We start from the raw sequence: 19,586 nt of genomic DNA, 5'->3' as shown, positions 1-19,586 counted from the left end.
CCCGCATATATTTAGGCTTGTCTTTATCAGGACTGTCTGACCTATTGTCATTTCGTCTCTGTCGGTTGCTATTGTTATTGTTTGGGTTTTCATTGTGGTACTGCCTCTGATTACCATTTGGTTGTTGGTGTTCCTCGGCCTTTTGATAATTACTGTTATTATTATTGGGATAACCAAAATTTTGGTTGTATGGATTCCTACTACTATTACTATTATTGTATTTTCCGTTACTATAAGCTTTATTTTTATTTTTATTTGGACTACCTTCGCCCCTATTTCCATTATTTCCATTCCATGAATTTTTTCTATTAGGACTATTATATTTGCTGATCATGTCAGAATTTTTTCTGGTGTCTTCCTGCACCAGATCCAGAGAATCAATTACAGACAGAAATTCTTTCAGATCGGTGTCTGTGTCTGTAACATTAAATAATTTTTCTCTAATATGTATGGGTAAGCTAGCTTTTAACACTCACAGTAAGTCTCTGGTGGTTACTGGCTCATCCCAGTACTGGGTCATGTTAATATATTTTTCAAAGTACTGACAATGTACATTTCTGCATTGTAAACAATTTTACAGAGTCGCTCTTGCGTAGATGCTGGCCAGAACTGATCAAGGAACGCCTTCTCAAAGTCGTGGAAAGTCTTGCAAGTTTCTGCTGCATTTAATGCCCAGAGCGACGCATCACCAGAAATATGTGAAACCACAAACTGTATTTTCTGTTCATCCGACCAAGATTTTGATAGAACACTTTTGAAGTTTCGAATGAAAACTACTGGATGTATGTTTTTCTTGTTTTCTTTGTTAAATATTTGAAACTGTCTATGTTTCAACAGGCTTTCTTCATGCATCAAAGTAGTTAAGTGCATGGAATTGCTATCATTCGCAGGTGGTGTGGTTACTTTATTACAAGTACATTGTATTCCACTATTATTGTTCCTTGGTGTCACATATTGCTCTGGTAATATCGGTTGATTACCAAAAATTTGGTCTTCCTTGTGGTGCATTAAAATTCGCTGTTAGATTATCTGTGATCTTTTGCCTGTCAGTACCAGTGTTGTCCTTACTGCATACTGTCAGGTTTTCAAAGTTTTGATTTTCAGATCTAAGCACCCTGGCTACTTCTGTTCGGACTTGCTTTCGGATTTCCGAGGAAATGTCCTCCTGCATTGTTTCCACAGTGGTAGCCAAAGCTTTGAATTGGTTCTGTAGCCTATCTACTTCAGTTTGAAGGCTATTGACCTGAACTGGAATGTTTGTTAACGGTTCAATAGTGGTTTTTACTGCATCGATCTCCTGCTTAAAATGGGTAGTAATAGCATTATCACGATTGACCAACACTTGATTTATCCTACGGACAATTTCCTTATCTCTTTCCAGAAAAATATTGTTTATATTTTCCATAAATTTCTTTTCCTTTTCTTGGTCCCTGAGCTCCTGTTGCTGTTTTTCTATAAGTTTTTCCTGTCTATGTTTTTTCTTTTCCTGCTGACGTTGTCTATCACGCTCCTGCTCTTTAAGATCGCGTTGTTTTTCATGCTCCTGCTCTTTAAGCTCGCGTTGTTTTTCACGCTCCTGTTCGTTACTAGTATACTTTTCAAATAATGCTGTTAGCATATCCTGTATGGACATAGCTTGAGCATTGCTAACTTCTGCCCCTTGCCCAGAAGAAATATTGTCATTAATTCCTAACTGGTTGAATGCAGGAGTGTCAGTTTGTTTTGGCAACTCCTCGGTTTTACTATCACTCGGAACATCAGTTACTAAATTATCATTCATAATTAACTTCTCTAATAATTCGACAGAAATATGGGTAGATTGCTCTACCTGAGACTCTGATGTCATCTCTGCATCAGTATGCTCATTTGCTTTAATCGGTTTCTTTTGTTTAACCATTCTATCATCAATATAGCACAACAAATATATAAATCACTGACAAGCACCAATTGACACAAAATAATCTTATAACTAACACATATACCCAAACAACACTTAAAATATTATTCTCACAGCCAGAATATTCAATTATTACTACTTATGGCTGGAGGTACTGATTTTAATTTAAAATTGCACACACAGTGATTGTTGATTGTGTGCTGCTATGTAATTACTGAACGTGAACATCAGGTCCTACCTGAGTTGATTGAGACTTGTGGACTGCACTGTTTAGATGAAGTTACTCGTGTGTCTCGTACTAGCTCAGATACAGATTCGTACAGCAGTTCGGTTTTAATAGTTTGTTTTGGTACCCCGTACCTGTAATAGATCACAATTTCAATTATTAAAATGAATAAATGTGCATTGGTGGCCCCACGTTGGGCGCCAGTGTGGCGTTCGCTGTGTTATTCAGTGGTTTGGCATTTAACTAATTTGTAAATGAAAATGATAATCTTATTTTATTACATTGAGTAATTACTAAATAATTTTTCTCCCGGCTAAAGATTTGGTCAAGTTGCTAAAGAGCTCCAAGTTAACGTTGTGTTGAAGTGTTGTCTGTAAGTTGTGTAAGTGTCACTAAATCACAGTTCATACAACAGATTCTATACAACATTGATTATCATGGAAAGTTATCTTCAGCAAAATGATCATTAAAACCACCGAACATCAGCCGCGCACAACACTGACGTTTGTTACCTGAAACAATATTCTTCACAACTCGTGCTTAATTAATTTCGGCTCCATACATCAGCTAGAAAAGTTTGTTATAATGATCATGCTATGATTACTGTCTTTAAAGAACCAATCTGATTCGAATTATTTTTATTAAAATGAGTTTGGAACCACCGGTGCACATTTGTTTTTACACATTTGTATTACCTTAGGCATTTATGTCTGCAGAGTTGCGTAATTTGAATTTGCCGCTGAGATATTTGTTAAGATGGCGGCAGTCAATTGATAGAGACTTTCTATTGTTAGAGCAAATAAGTTAAGTATTTGAAATGCTTATTAAACTTTACTTTCGTATTCTGCACTATTTAGACCTCGTCAAACATTTGATTTTTTTCTAAGGAAAACACGGACAAAAACGCGATATAAATCGTTATCATTAAAGGCTGCACTCCTTGCAGCGAAAGAAATAATTAACACAGATAATGCTTACTGATAGAGGAATTAAAGTTACAAATAATTATTCACTCATATTTATAATAATAATGAACTCTATTCTCAAGTAATAATTAACAAATAATTACAATTTATTAACAGACCTCAGTTTGATATGTGTCTGCAACCTACAAAAGCCATCCAACAAAAGATAAAAACAAAGGAAGACAAACGCAGATCATAAAAGGAATTTACAATTATCATTGTCTTTGTATGATACATATCGATATGTCCAATTACATCATAAAATATTATATAAATAATTAATATTTATCATCGTTTTCACTGTTTTTTCATATGTCGGATAGATAATGTTTATAACTGTTAGAGGCATAATTTCCTCTCGTCACACTGTAGCTAAAATTTATCTCGCGGATGTTACAGCGATCTGCCCCCGACGCATCGAATGCTGTCGCTGGCGGTGTTAAACAGCTCGATGGAGGTCAGTACTGGTCACCAACATATGACCCATCACAGCAGAACATCCCTGTAATAGCGCACCCACGGAGTGCAGATATTGTGGATAATTATGTGTCGAGTGCACCTACGCCTTTCACCTCCACATACAATGTAACTCCCAGTCGATCGAAACGTGTGAACACTGCTATAGAAGTGCATGATGTCTGGGGGTTGCATGTGAGGATGGAGATTGAAAATGTATCCGAAGGTGATAAAAGTGCCATTCCCGAGTTCGACAGGGATGAAATATGTTGTGCAGAGCGCTACATCAATCAGCAGATGACTACAGAGTATTATGCAACGCATTCTCCTCCAGACATTTGCCTCACTGGCATGACACTTTCTATTACAATATTTTATGATGAGTGTGCATTATGTGTGAAATCGGATGACAACTGTGTTTATCTAAGACATGCCCTAGTTATGAAGTTATACAATCTGGACACTGCCATACGTCTTGCACTGGACGGACTGGATCTATGGTTGCCTAACATAGACTCTGCGTACAGTGATGTTGTAAACTCCCTACATGTGCATGTATACATGTTGATGATCTTAAAGCAACATCTTTGTCAACACATGAACGCTAAACCTAAAGAGAAATTGATTAAATGTGTGTGTGAAAAACCTGAGTACTGTGAGTCTTCTATTGGCTTGAGTGAGATACGTGCTGAATTTATTGCTTATCAAAAAGCTTTATTTGGTAAATACTGTACAGGTGCGAAGAAGACAATACATACAGATTTTAACGATATTCCTGAAAAATTTTAAATAAATAATTATTTATTTATAATCTAAAACCGTGTTTGTGTTTTATATCATACCTCTGTCATTATAATCAAAGTATTATAATTATTAACTTTTTCAATGATATGCAAGTTACTGAGATGATCATTGATCAAGTTACTCTTCATGGGTAAAATATATAACTGTTTTCTCTGCGTAGTCAATATAGCCCAGTCAGTTAAGTGATGGAACTATAGTGGCTACACATACTATTATTATACTTTTAAGTCTGTTTTTCTATAAATGTCAACTACTTGTCTGTTCTGACGCATTTAGTATCATGGTGGGCTGGTTGAAGCACCCTCGCCGCAAAGACTTTGTTGTCGGTGACTGGTCCTATGAAGATTCAAATGAAGACCTGAAGAAGAACAAGAAGAACGCAATTCTCCTTCCTGATAATATACGAGCAATTATTGTAGGTCCATCCAATTGTGGGAAGACCAATGTCCTCAAGACTCTGCTAAAACATGTAGATGGGGTCCGATCTGAACATATTTGTGTATTCTCAAAAACACTATTTCAACTCAAGTATCAGCTATTGCAGGAGATATCGCGCGGTGTGGAATCCCCAAACAGTTGGTTAGGGATAACGCAACTTCATTATAGCCTTCAAACACGACAACCTGAATTTAAAACACATTTACCAGGCACATGTCAGAACGGACATGTCGTTCAATGATATTGTAAAGATATGTGCAGGTTGCTGGAATCATTCACAGTATTGGTTTCTCGTTATTGATAAAACAAGAAAGCTGAGTGATGGTAAGTACAGGCGAAACTTTCAAGAGTTTTTGCATATACAGCATGGTAAGAGAGGTTAGTACATCAGTCTACACTTCACCATGGACAAATTCGAGCGTATGTCTACCTTTCAACCTGAGAGGATAGGTGTACACAGACAGAACACTCGCCTGTACATGGATGTGAAACTTCAGGCTATGCCGCATAAAGTTGCAGGTATGCGCAGGGAACTAGAGGCATATTACTAGACTTCAGAGAATGGTGAATGTATTAAATGAGCTAGTTAATCAAGTCAGTAAGAAATTAACCGACTTAACTGTAAAGGTGGGTGCTATTCAGGGGAAAATAGATGTAGACTTCCTTGTTGTTGGCCAGCCCGGGTGGCCGAGCGGTTCTAGGCACTACAGTCTGAAACCCCGCGACCGCTACGGTCGCAGGTTTTTATTTATTTCATTTATTTATTTATTGTTCCGTGGGACCAAATTAAGGAGAAGTCTCCATGGTCATGGAACAAGTCAATACATGAAATTATAACACGATATTAGAAACAGATAAAATGAAATATAAAAAACATATTCAGGTGACAAGTAAGTTTAAATAAAGAAAATCAACAATGTAACACTGGAATCTGCTTAATTTTTTAGATCTTCCAGGAGCTCCTCGACAGAATAGAAGGAGTGAGCCATGAGGAAACTCTTCAGTTTGGACTTAAAAGAGTTTGGGCTACTGCTAAGATTTTTGAGTTCTTGTGGTAGCTTATTGAAAATGGATGCAGCAGAATACTGCACTCCTTTCTGCACAAGAGTCAAGGAAGTGCATTCCACATGCAGATTTGATTTCTGCCTAGTATTAACTGAGTGAAAGCTGCTAACTCTTGGGAATAAGCTAATGTTGCAAACAACAAACGACATTAAAGAAAATATATACTATGAGGGCAATGTCAGAATTCCCAGACTATTGAATAGGGGTCGACAAGACGTTCTCGAACTTACACCACATATAGCTCGAACAGCCCGTTTTTGAGCCAAAAATACCCTTTTTGAATCAGAAGCATTACCCCAAAAAATAATACCATACGACATAAGCGTATGGAAATATGCGAAGTAGACTACTTTTCGTGTTGAAGTGTCTCTTATTTCAGATACTGTTCTAATGGTAAATAAAGCAGCATTTAGTTTCTGAACAAGATCCTGGACATGGGCTTTCCACAACAGCTTACTATCTATCCGAACACCTAGGAACTTGAACTGTTCCATCTCGCTTAGAATATGCCCATTCTGTCCAATCAAAATATCGGTTCTTGTTGAACTGTGAGTTAGAAACTGTAAAAACTGAGTCTTACTGTGATTCAACATCAAATTATTTTCCACAAGCCATAAAATTATTTCATGAACTACATTATTTGATACTGTTTCAGTATTACACACAAGATCGTTCACTACCAAGCTGGTGTCATCAGCAAACAGAAATATTTTTGAATCAACTGTAATACTAGAAGGCATATCATTCATATAAATAAGTAACAGCAGTGGCCCCAGCACCGAGCCTTGGGGAACACCCCACTTAACAGTGCCCCATTGGGACTGAACATCACTACCACTCTTAATATTCCGGAGAATTACCTTCTGCTTTCTGTTCTTAAAGTAAGAGGCGAACCAATTGTAAGCTACTCCCATTACTCCATAATGGTCCAACTTCTGCAGTAATATTTTGTGGTCAACACAGTCAAAAGCCTTCGTTAAATCAAAGAAAACACCTAGCGTTCGCAACCTTTTATTTAATCCTTCCAAAACCTCCCAGAGAAAAGAGAATATAGAATTTTCAGTTGTTAAACCATTTCTAAAACCAAACTGAACATTTGACAGCAAATTATGTGAATTTAAATGCTCCAGTAACCTTGTATATACAACCTTCTCGATAACTTCAGCAAACACTGATGGCATAGAAATAGGTCTATAATTGTCAATATTATCCCTGTCTCCCTTTTTATAAAGTGGCTTCACTACCGAGTACTTTAATCGGTCAGGAAACCGACCACTCCTAAAGGAAAAGTTACAGATATGGCTAAGTACTGGGCTAACGTACATAGAACAATACTTCAGTATTCTGCTAGATACCCCGTCATATCCATGAGAGTTCTTGGTCTTTAGTGATTTAATTATTAACTCAATCTCCCTCTTGTCGTATCATGGAGGAGCATTTCAGGTAACAGTCTCGGAACACTTTTTTCTAAAAGCGCTATATGATTCCCTGTTGGGATAGGTTTCTATTTAGTTCACCTGCTATATTCAGAAAGTGATTATTAAAGGCCTGGCCAGACAGAATCCGGCCTGCCGCTGCGACGGACGGAGCAGCGGCAGGCCGGGCCCGTCAGTGGCCAGGAACGCCACACAGGCAACGGCCGGCCGGCTTGCCGGCCGCAGCGACTGTTGCTGCGTCAGCTGTTACACCGCGGAAGGGCCGAACCCCATTATTGAGCTTGCATGCGTAGCGCGATTGTCTGGGAGTTAGACGATTTGGAAGCTTCACGCGGGGCACGTTTTTTTTGTGCGAGTTCATTTTTTAAGTGCAGAAATGAGTAGCTCGGACGAGGAAGAACTACTCCTCGCATTAGCGATACGAAATGGCACCAAGAAGAGGAGATGTTGCGTGCACGACATTAATAGCAAGAGAGAAAGCTTAGGAGAATACCATCGTCTATGTATTGAACTTAAGTCTGACGAAGATAGGTTCTTCAAATATTTTCGTATGTCGCGAGAATGTTTCGAGGAACTGCATCTCCTGATAAAAGGGAGCACCGAGAAGTGCACAACCAATTGGAGAAAGCCAATTGATACAAGGCAAAGACTAGCCATTTGTTTGAGGTAAGTTTACCTTTTGTGGCCTCTTTGTGCTTCATACATAAGTCATATAAATTATACCATTTCGGCTTTGCTGTATCATATGAAAGGTTCGGCGGAAAAAAATGCTATCCCACAATGTAGTTACGAGTGGAGTGATAAACTTATCTGCTGTGTTTACGAATAAAGCAAACGAAAGTTAACATCTAGTTCCGTATGTCCCACTAGACTGAACTTTCTACTAAATAGATTGTTTTGTTTCATTGTATTCATAACATTGTCACTGAATTTAAACAAACATATCTTTGGTCGTTAACTTATCTACTCGTTCTACCAGCATAATTTATTTTAACCTTTTCCAGATACTTGGGTACAGGCGACAGTCACCAGACCATAGCTTTCTCTTTTCGGTTAGGACGTTCAACAGTCTCAGAAACTGTGAAAGAAGTGTGCCAGGCAATATGGACTGTTCTACAGCCCAAGTATTTGCCTACTCCTTCAACAGAGATGTGGAAGAAATCTGAAGAAGGATTTCTAGAACTTTGGGGGTTTCCGGACTGCCTTGGAAGCATAGACGGAAAGCATATCAGGTTAAAATGCCCTAATGATAGTGGATCCCAGTACTTCTGTTATAAATGATTCTTTTCGCTAGCTCTCCTGGCGATCGTTGATCCATACTACAAGTTTACAGTAGTTGACATTGGAAGTTATGGGCGTCACAGTGACAACACTATTTTTGAGAATTCAGCTTTCTATCAAGAGTATATCGAGGGCAAAAGTATTCTACCTCCAAAGCCACTACCGGGTACAGACATCCCTGTTCCTTGTGTTTTTGTTGGTGATGAAGGTTTTGCACTTCAGACGTATTTGCTGAGACCATATCCAAAACCTGCAATAATCAACAATGCAAAGAAGAAGCAATTCAATGCTTGGCTCAGCCGATCACGTCGTGTAGTGGAAAATGCCTTTGGTATGTTGGCAATGAAATGGCGCGTATTTTTAAGAGCCATAGAAACCGATGTTGAAACTGCAGAACATATTGTTAAAGCGGCTTGCTGTTTACACAATTACGTTATATCAAGTAATAACAAAGAATACCTACCTTCTGAAAGTGAAGAAGAGTGCAAGCATATACGTGCATTCGTAGATATTGGATCAACTAATCGAAGGTCACCTATTGCTGCAATTCAAGTTCGTGAACATTTTGCTGATTATTTCAACAGAAGATAAACATATTGTTGTGCGATTACTTTTGAATACCTACCAAGTGTTTCGACAAGTTTGTCAATAGAACGCATTTGTGTCAAAAGCAATGAAGTTATGATAAACTGCGAAAGGGCTAATATGTGAGAACAGAAAGACTAACAGATTCTTTAGAAAAGTTCAGTGTTTTGTGTACACCATTTGCTACAGCAATTGGTTTACGAAATATTAATATTATTTCTATACAAGTATAAATTACATAAGTACAAAACTTTTACATGTGAAAAATCTGATGTGTTCAAAGTTGTGTGAGAGTGATCTTATCACGATTCATGTCCTGACCTACATCGTCAGTTAATGTGCCAGTATTTGAACCACCAAATGCAGCTCGTTCACGGAAATCAACGTGGGCCGAGTCTACTGAAAGACTTTGAGAGACATGTGTTGGCTGTTGCACATCTATTTCCGCGAGCTCAGCCTCCGCAAATAACTGTGCCAGTTGCACTTTAAGCTTAGCTTGTGATCTAACTGTAAGACGTTTGTATGTTTTTGCATAGCTTAAAAATAAATGATCAACTTCGTCATGCTTATCCTTATACTGATGTTTCTTTTGCAAGTAACTAATTATACACTCAACATCAGCACTTGGTCCCAGCTTACTCATTTTTTTAGCGGTTGGCTTCTTTCGTGCTGAAGATGGTTCCAAAACCTCTGTGCACTGCTCCTCAGATTCTCCTTCATACTCATGTGTTAGCAACTCTGACTGAGGAAAAATTGTGGAGTCTGATGAGTGTTCACCTGACTGTGTGAGGTCTTTCGCTGTCACTTGTGGCTGCCTCTCTTGAGCAGGGAATATTTGATTTTGGTCGTGCTTCCAGAGTACAGTCTATGAACCTCATGTGTTCACTCCACGACCATGATCTGTACCGTTTCAAGCTCTAGCCAGTGGTGCCTTTTACCATCTTCTTGTGTTTGACGTAGGCATCTCTCAAGTTCCTCCACTTCGTTTTCAAGGTCTCGGCTGCAAATGAACAAATGTACCGGTAATGTATTCTTGTAGAACGTATAAAGAAAATAATGACTGTGGCAGATGTCTGAAATGGAAACAATCACATTCAAAGAGATCTCTAATGTTAATATGATATGAAATTACCTCTTATGATATGCCACTATTCCCACTCAAATATGAAATTCTCTTTCCGTGTCTGTTCCTCTAGTATTGAGTATTCGTCCTGTCACAGTTTTCAGTTAGTCTAGCCAGTAATTATTTTCTTTGTCATCAAAGATTTTTTTTCACATACTTGGCAAGTTGACAAAACCAGAACGGTAGAATTTCCACCTGAAGTAGAACATTCTACCATTTCATGGCAGTAAAACAAATGGGTATTAAAATGTCGAACTATATAAGCATTTGCATGATCCATGTGAACTCTTAACAAGCTGAGCCTGTCATAACCATGGATACTGTAGTATCTCATAACGCAATTAACTGCAGAGCAAGACATGTCGCAATTTCACTAAAGGGCAGTTACGTTGTTACTACAATATCACATTTGGGTAAAAAAATAGTTCAAATGGCTCTGAGCACTATGGGACATAACATCTGAGGTCATCAGTCCCCTAGAACTTAGAACTACTTAAACATAACTGACCTAAAGACATCACACACATCTATGCCCGAGGCAGGATTCGAACCTGCGACCATAGCGGTCGCGCGGTTCCAGACTGTAGCGCCTAGAACCACCACATTTGGGTAACAAAATACATTTTAAGGAAAGATAACCAAGATACCTCTGTGAAGCTACAAACAATATCCTATTTCTGTGTTATTTAGTCGGTAAATTCTTAAGTGACTGTAAATGTTAAGCAAACAACAATGTTTCGGATCATTGGCGAAACTATGTGAAATATATTTCTCATAATATCGGAAATATTACTTTGATTTGTATTGCGTGGAATAGCATCTTCTGTTGTTAGCGTTAAAAACAAGCATGGGAATAACACACGACCTCAAAATATATGACGTGGGGAGAGACAATGAATTTTCGTTTAAATGGAACACTGTTATCATACATCAAGACCGATTTTAACAAAGGTGACGGTTCTTTTCTCTTTCCACATTCTATGTGTAGTTTTCCATTATGATGGCATTGTTGCTTACATACTTTCAGCTCCTTTAAGTTATAATATACATTAGATAAATTCCAGTACTTAATAATATAGTTTAATACATTTTTGCTTTTGTGGAACTTAAAATTTTGCAAAAAATGTTTACCATTTTGATCCAGTTTAGCAGCTATATCCCTCCAAGCTTCAGCCTTCTTCAGAATGTTCTTGTAATCAGGATTGCGTGTATCATACAAAAGTTGTATTCTCTCACCTCCCCTATAAGTCTTTCTGTGTCCATGATGCGTGCACTACGAGCTGCAAGACAAAAACTGCCTCATGCCGCCGCTTCCAGTCTGACAACAGAGCGGTCGAATGCGCCAACAGAGCACCCGCTCCGGCTTGCGGCGAATCTGTAATCTGTGACAACCCGGCGGCGGCCGGTGCGGCAGGCCGGTTGCCGGTGCGTCAGAGCCGCACTCCGTGTGACCGCCGCCCTACAGTAACGAGCGATTCAACAGTGCGGCCTGCCGGCTGCAGTTCAAGGCCACAGGCCGGACGGCCAGGCCGCACTCTGTCTGGGCAGGCCTTAAATACTGTACATATATGCGACTTATCAGTAACACGGACATTCCCACTACGCACTGATTCTATATCCTCGACCTGTCTCTGCAGACCAGCCACTTCCTTTACGACTGACCATATGGTTTTAATTTTATCCTCAGACTTAGCTATTCTATCTGCATACCACATACTTTTTGCCTTCCTAATAACATTTTTAAGCACCTTACAATACTGTTTGTAATGGGCTGCTGCATTTAGATTCTGACTGTTTCTAACGTATTGATATAATTGCCACTTTGTTCTACAAGATATTCTTATCCCTCTAGTCAGCCACCCAGGCTGCCTGTTTGTGCTAGTACCCTGTTTTGAACGTTCTAACGGAAAGCAACTTTCAAAGAGCACGAGAAAAGTCTTGAGAAAAGCATTATATTTATCGTCTACTGTATCAGCGCTATAAACATCTTGCCACTCTTGTTCCTTGATAAGGTTTACAAAGGTCTCTACAGCAACTGGATCACCTTTCCTAACCAGCTGATGACTATATTTAACACGTGATGCAGCACAAAAATCCTTTAGAGTTAAAATTTGTGCATCATGATCTGAAAGGCCATTCACCTTTTTGCTAACAGAATGCCCTTCTAGTAATGAAGAATGAACAAAAATGTTGTCTATGGTTGTTCTACTGTTCCCTTGCACTCTCGTTGGAAAGAATATGGTTTGCATAACATTATATGAATTAAGGAGGTCTACCAGAATCCTCTTCCATGCACAATCACTTATACAAATAATATTGAAGTCACCACATATAACGACTTTTTGTATTTCCTATAAAGTGAACCAAGAACTTCCTCTAGCTTTAGCAAAAATGTTGTGAAATCAGAGTCTGGGGATCTATAAATAACAACAGTTAGAAGTTTAGCTCCATTAAATTTAACCACACCTGCACAACATTCAAACACCTTTTCAGTGCAGTACTTTGAAACATCAATTGACTCATTATGGGATTCCGTTTTTCACATGCATGGCTACTCCCCCACACCGCAAAGAGCTCCTCGAAAAGCTGCCAGCCAACCTGCATCCTGGTAAAGGAAGCCTCTGAATTATCTCCTTATTTAAGAAGTGTTCAGATACACCAATAATTGCAGAGTCAACATCTATAAGCAATTCACTAACTTTATCTCTAATACCTTGTATATTTTGATGAAATATACTAATTCCCTCATTACTCGGATACCTAAGCTTTGTCAAAAGTGGTTCCTTTGTTAGAGAGACTTCCCTTAAGCAGTAATACCTATCAGCTGACTTCAATCTAAAAAAGGTGCAGCTCTAACACCCACTACTGCATGAATTTTCCCATGAGTGATCCCACCAACTCCACCTATGCTGTCACCTATAAGCTTTGCTAACCTTCCCTCCCCATACCTGTTGAGGTGCAGGCCATGTCTAGTGAAATCCGTCCTGCCTCGGGCATGGATGTGTGTGATGTCCTTAGGTTAGTTAGGTTTAAGTAGTTCTAAGTTCTAGGGGACTGATGACCTCAGAAGTTAAGTCCCATAGTGCTCAGAGCCATTTGAACCATTTTTGAACTTTGTTGTTGAGAAGGGCGATCAGGATCATAGTAAGAGGAGGAAGAAAATCACTGGATATATAAAGCCTCATGTTGCGGAGTTGTCTGATTATACACACTGAGATGTCAACGAAGCAGAAAGTGATTCGGGCGCGTAAAGCAGTTCGTGAGACATTGCAGCTGCTGAGGTTAGGGCATATGGATCGACAGCAAACACTAAGAGAGACCTTTAAGCCAGTTACTGAATCTCTCCGATAGCTCTCAAGAAAAACAAAAACACACGATAACGAGGGTGCTGCCATTAATGAATTCATTATTCGTCACACTCCGGTCAGATAGATAGAACATTCGCCGTCAGCAGGGTAAGGTCTTACATGTTGAGTATGCATCCTATAACTAATAACTATAACTGAAGACACAATAGGGTGAAATACTGCGCATGACTGGTGTACACAAGATCACGAAAAGATTCAGCAACAAGAAATATAAAACCATTATAAAACCAATACTTGATGAAGGCGGAAACAACAACAGCAGCAGCAGTGATGGTATTGACATTGAGCATGAAGCAGTGAACAATCGAATCCTTCAGTATTTATATTATGACGACCCCAACGAACTAATAGATCGACTACGGTTGCTCATGGCATCAGCTGCTGCAGGTAATGCAGCTCATTCGAATGAAGTTGTTTCAATAATCTCATAGGTTAGAGAGAGAGAGAGGGGTATCATCGAATAAGTGTGGAGACAGTAATTCGAGAACTGCACAAACCAGCACGCAAAACATACCCCCACAGGCGTGTTATAATTAAAGGGTTGAATGACTTCTGGCAAGCTGATCTTGTAGATACTAGGGATTATTCACATGAGAATAATGGATACAAATATATTTTAATGCTTATTGATACAGATTCCAAATTTGCCTGGGCATTACTTGTCAAAACAAAAACGGGTCGCAATGTCGCCACTGTTGTTGAGTGTTTGCTACAGATAGGAACGAATCGATGCCCAGAGAACCTCCAAACCAATCACGGTGGGGAGTTCTACAATAGGTATTTCAAGACAGTGATGCAGCACTACGAAATACATGACTACTCAACATTCACTCACCTGAAGGCAAGTACAGTGGAGTGTCTGAACAGAACAATAAAAGGTCGAACGTGGGTGCGTTTTAACCTTTGCGGCTCATACAAATGGACGGATATCCTCCCAGAAATAATTGCTCAGTATAATCGAACCAAACATAGCACAATAAAAATGAGACCATTCGATGTTCGTGATAATGGATTCATGGAAAAGGTGTTCTATCGCATTAAAATACTGGATCCACACAAATAGAAATTTAATGTAGATGATTTGGTACATATCTCAAAACACAAGACGGCATTTGAAAAATCATACCTACCGAACTGGTCAACTGAGATATTTACAGTTTCAAAGGTGCAACGAACGAATCCTAGAACTTATATATTGAAGGATAGTAAAGGTGAAGAAATTGCAGGCTGCTGCTACACTGGCGAGATGCAGAAAAGCTCAGAACCGGATGTTTTTCTCGTGGAGAGAGTCATAAGACGTCGGGGAAATAAGGGTTAGTCAAATGGCTTGGTTTTCCTGCTACAAAAAACAGTTGGATTGATGCCGGCGATTTGCTATATTATGGGCGCGCATTGTCCACAACCGCCACAGTAGCATAACATGCGTGCTAGGAGATGCATTAGAGGACGTGTTGGTATTCTGGACAAACTGCCAGTGGAATTACACATCCCTAGGTATAACTTCTGTGGACCTGGAACAAAGCTTAAGAAACGCTTGGCCTGAGGTGATATGGGAGTTAATCTACTCGACGAAGCGTGTATGGAACACGACATTGCATATGCTGCAAATAAAGATCTATCAAGTCGTCACTTTGCAGATAGGATTTTATCTGAAAAGGTTAAGGCGATACGGAGAAGAAAGGATATTGGTATAGGTCAACGCATTGCAGCATTTGCAGTTGATAAAACCATGTGTGGAAAAATCAAGTTGTGTTTAGGAGTAATGAATTCAAGCGAGTTATGAATGTTGCACATTGTGCAGTAAACAAGAAGAAGAACAAGAAGAGCTGTTTGAATAACTGTATACCTGACAGCGATGTATGCAGCTAAAAACGCACTCAAGCAGGAAGATGCGGGAATGAGAAGAAGAAGAAGAGGATCTGTTAAAGCATCTCGATTTCAACCAATATCCAAGACATCTGGCGGTTTACCCCATTTCTCATCCTGGCCCTCTCCACACTCTCGGTGGTAGGTTCCCTCGCTGGTGGTGCTGCAGCTATTGCTTGAACGGTCAAGAACGCACAAAACTCCCAAGCACAGTTAGTAGAGGCAAGAAGATGTAGGCGACTTGCCTACAACAAATAGTCGCATAGCCGTCCGGTATAATGAGTTAACGAAAAAATATTTATTCGCAAAAACTCACAATGAGAAGAAACTAAAAAAAACAACAGAGAAGTAACAAAAACTAGGAGACTCTATAGTCTTCTGGCAAAGATAAAAAACAACACATAACCAGAAAAAAACTCTCGCGGACTTTTGATATCACTTTGCACCAGACACGAAAAATATCAGTGGCACACAGCCCCCCCCCCCCCCCCCCCTTAAAGTGCGGAGCCCCAGAGATATCTTGATACTTGAATTTTATTCGACGACCAGCTCTGGTGTGCGCCGGGTGTCTCGGGGGCGGTGACGTTGTTGTGATTCACCTGTCTCGGACGATGTACTGAGCGGTGTTTCGGTATGCTCTGCGTCCATCATGAGTTGATGCACAGGCGTGGTGTCAGAGGTCGGAGAGGGTAAAACCCATGCTGGCTTGACACGTTCAATCGATACCTTTGTCGGAACACCATTGTACATTACGTCCACGGTATGCTTATTTCTACTCAGCACCTGAAATGGGCCCGTATATGGTGGTTGCAAAGGCGATTTGACTGAGTCTGTTCGCAACATTACGTGAGAGCAATTGTTTAAGTCTTTGTGTACAAACACCTTACGGTTGCCATGGCGAGAAGGTGGCGGTCAACGTATATTTGTGCAGTGACGTATTAGCACTGCATCCAGTGTGTGAGGCCCTCTGATCCAGGTAGTGAGGATGGTACTAAATAATCTGCAGGAAGCCGTAGCAGCTCGCCGTAAACCATCTCGGCAACTGATGCACCAATATCGGGTTTGTGAGCTGTCCGCAGGCCTAACAACACTAATGGTAATGCTTCCGTCCATCTCTCTTGATGACACATCAATGCTGCTTTGAGTGTTCTGTGCCATCGTTCGACCATATCATTACTGGCAGGGTGATAGGTAGTCGTGTGGTGGCGTTGTAAACCGCTCATGTTGGATAGCTCGAGGAACAACGTAGATTCGAACTGACGTCCTTGGTCAGTTGTGACGTGAAGGGGGCATCCAAAACGGGCAACCCACGAACACAGAAACGTCTTAGCAGTAGTTTAGGCTGAAATATCGACTGTTGGAGTTGCTTCTGGCCATCTTGTGCACCTATCTATGGCCGTAAACAAATATCAGTAACCCTCTGACTGTGGGAGAGGTCCAACCAGGTCCACGTGAACGTGTGCGAATCTAGCAGAGGTACCCTGAAAATCTCCAATATCAGCACGCACATGTCGTCCTACTTTACTTTGTTGACAAGGAATGCAGGAACGTACCCAAAGGCACGCGTCTCTTTTCATACAAGGCCACATCTACATCTACATCTACATCCATACTCCGCAAGCCACCTGACGGTGTGTGGCGGAGGGTACCTTGAGTACCTCTATCGGTTCTCTCTTCTATTCCAGTCTCGTATTGTTCGTGGAAAGAAGGATTGTCGGTATGCCTCTGTGTGGACTCTAATCTCTCTGATTTTGTCCTCATGGTCTGTCAGCAGCTTGATTGTAGCGTTGGCTGCTGGGTGCGATAGTGTGTGGACACTGTCGAATGCCGTCTTGCGCAATATTTCTGAAATGAATGGTCTTGGTGTGCCTTGAGAAAAGTCGCACCACAGCTTCCGCTCGGAGTTAGGCATCAGAATTTGCTCGAACTTCAGACCTGTAGACGGGGCGTTTAACAGCTGTCGTAGCTCTGCATCCTTGGTCTGTTCCACTGCAAGTTTATCATAGTCTATAATTTCTGAAATCCCGCAAATACGTGAAAAATAGTCAGTCACTAAATTTTCTGCGCCTCTTAAATGGCGTATATCTGTCGTGAACTGACTTATGAACTCAATATAACGGAACTGTCTTGGTGAGCACTTATCACTGGTGTTTTAAAAGTCGATGTTATGGGTTTGTGGTCTGTAAACACAAGCCACTGGTCTAGCCTCTATTTGTGGGCGGAAGTATCGAATTGCTTCGTAGATCGCGAACAATTCTCTGTCATACGCGCTCCACTTCTGTTGTGCAGTCTGTAACTTTTTTAGAGAAAAACCATAGTGGTTGCCATTGCCCTTCTACAGGCTGGTGCAGCGCCGCCCCTATTGCTGACTGGCTCGCGTCTACAATAGCTAGCTGTGCGTAGTGAACTGGGTGAGCGAGCAACACTGCTTTGCTGAGGCTTGCTTGAAGATAATTAAATGCTTTGTCCATTTCTCGTGTCCACATAATTATTCGTCGACCTTTGGCGTCGCGTCCCTTGAGTGCATCAGTGAGCCGTGCTTGCACCGTAGCCGTTGCTGGCAGGTGACGTCTATAAACATTTATTACTCCCATGTATCGTCGTAGCTCTCGGTAGTTTGTCGGTTTCGGAAGGGCCTGTATCGCCGCGATCTTCTCTGGCAGAGGCAATGTACCTTCTGATGACACATTATGGCCGAGGAAAGTGACTTGGTTCTTGGTTCTTGTGCACGACGCATTTATTTTCGTTTAAAACGACTCCGTAGTCAGATAGACGCTTGCGAAGTTGACACAGATGCTGTTCATGTGTTTGACTATCCGGAGAGAAAACCAAGATGTCATCAAGATAAGCAAAGCAAAATGTTAATCCCTTTATCACCTCGTCGATAAAACGCTGCCAAGTCTGTGCTGCGTTCTTAAGGCCAAAAGGCATAAATAAAAACTCGAATAATCCAAATGGTGTAATCACTGCTGTCTTCTGAACATCTCTTGGAACCACCGGTATCTGGTTGTATGCTTTCTTGCAATCGAGGACGCTAAAATTTTTTGCGACGGCCAAAGCACATGTGAAGTCCTGTATATTAGGTACTGGGTATCTACACTCCTGGAAATGGAAAAAAGAACACATTGACACCGGTGTGTCAGACCCACCATACTTGCTCCGGACACTGCGAGAGGGCTGTACAAGCAATGATCACACGCACGGCACAGCGGACACACCAGGAACCGCGGTGTTGGCTGTCGAATGGCGCTAGCTGCGCAGCATTTGTGCACCGCCGCCGTCAGTGCCAGCCAGTTTGCCGTGGCATACGGAGTTCCATCGCAGTCTTTAACACTGGTAGCATGCCGCGACAGCGTGGACGTGAACCGTATGTGCAGTTGACGGACTTTGAGCGAGGGCGTATAGTGGGCATGCGGGAGGCCGGGTGGACGTACCGCCGAATTGCTCAACACGTGGGGCGTGAGGTCTCCACAGTACATCGATGTTGTCGCCAGTGGTCGGCGGAAGGTGCACGTGCCCGTCGACCTGAGACCGGACCGCAGCGACGCACGGATGCACGCCAAGACCGTAGGATCCTACGCAGTGCCGTAGGGGACCGCACCGCCACTTCCCAGCAAATTAGGGACACTGTTGCTCCTGGGGTATCGGCGAGGACCATTCGCAACCGTCTCCATGAAGCTGGGCTACGGTCCCGCACACCGTTAGGCCGTCTTCCGCTCACGCCCCAACATCGTGCAGCCCGCCTCCAGTGGTGTCGCGACAGGCGTGAATGGAGGGACGAATGGAGACGTGTCATCTTCAGCGAAGAGAGTCGCTTCTGCCTTGGTGCCAATGATGGTCGTATGCGTGTTTGGCGCCGTGCAGGTGAGCGCCACAATCAGGACTGCATATGACCGAGGCACACAGGGCCAACACCCGGCATCATGGTGTGGGGAGCGATCTCCTACACTGGCCGTACACCACTGGTGATCGTCGAGGGGACACTGAATAGTGCACGGTACATCCAAACCGTCATCGAACCCATCGTTCTACCATTCCTAGACCGGCAAGGGAACTTGCTGTTCCAACAGGACAAT

At 41.4% G+C, this 19,586-nt stretch overlaps 1 protein-coding gene across 1 annotated transcript; it reads right to left on the bottom strand.

Moving 5' to 3' along the window:
• Positions 1-976: 976 nt before the first annotated feature.
• LOC124778403 (trichohyalin-like) lies at positions 977-1,780 on the bottom strand. The gene has a single exon (XM_047253641.1). The coding sequence runs from the start codon at positions 1,778-1,780 to the stop codon at positions 977-979; it is 804 nt and encodes a 267-aa protein (XP_047109597.1).
• Between the last annotated feature and the right edge of the window lie 17,806 nt (positions 1,781-19,586).

Source organism: Schistocerca piceifrons, chromosome 1, assembly GCF_021461385.2.
Source record: "Schistocerca piceifrons isolate TAMUIC-IGC-003096 chromosome 1, iqSchPice1.1, whole genome shotgun sequence".
Lineage (NCBI taxonomy): Eukaryota > Metazoa > Arthropoda > Insecta > Orthoptera > Acrididae > Schistocerca > Schistocerca piceifrons.
The sequence above is the reverse complement of the archived record's forward strand: the minus strand, read 5'-3'. Positions and strand labels throughout refer to the sequence as shown.

Bases quoted from the DNA above. Each gene is read 5' to 3' on its own strand.
- LOC124778403 (XM_047253641.1), bottom strand. From the start codon at position 1,780: ATGAATGATAATTTAGTAACTGATGTTCCGAGTGATAGTAAAACCGAG.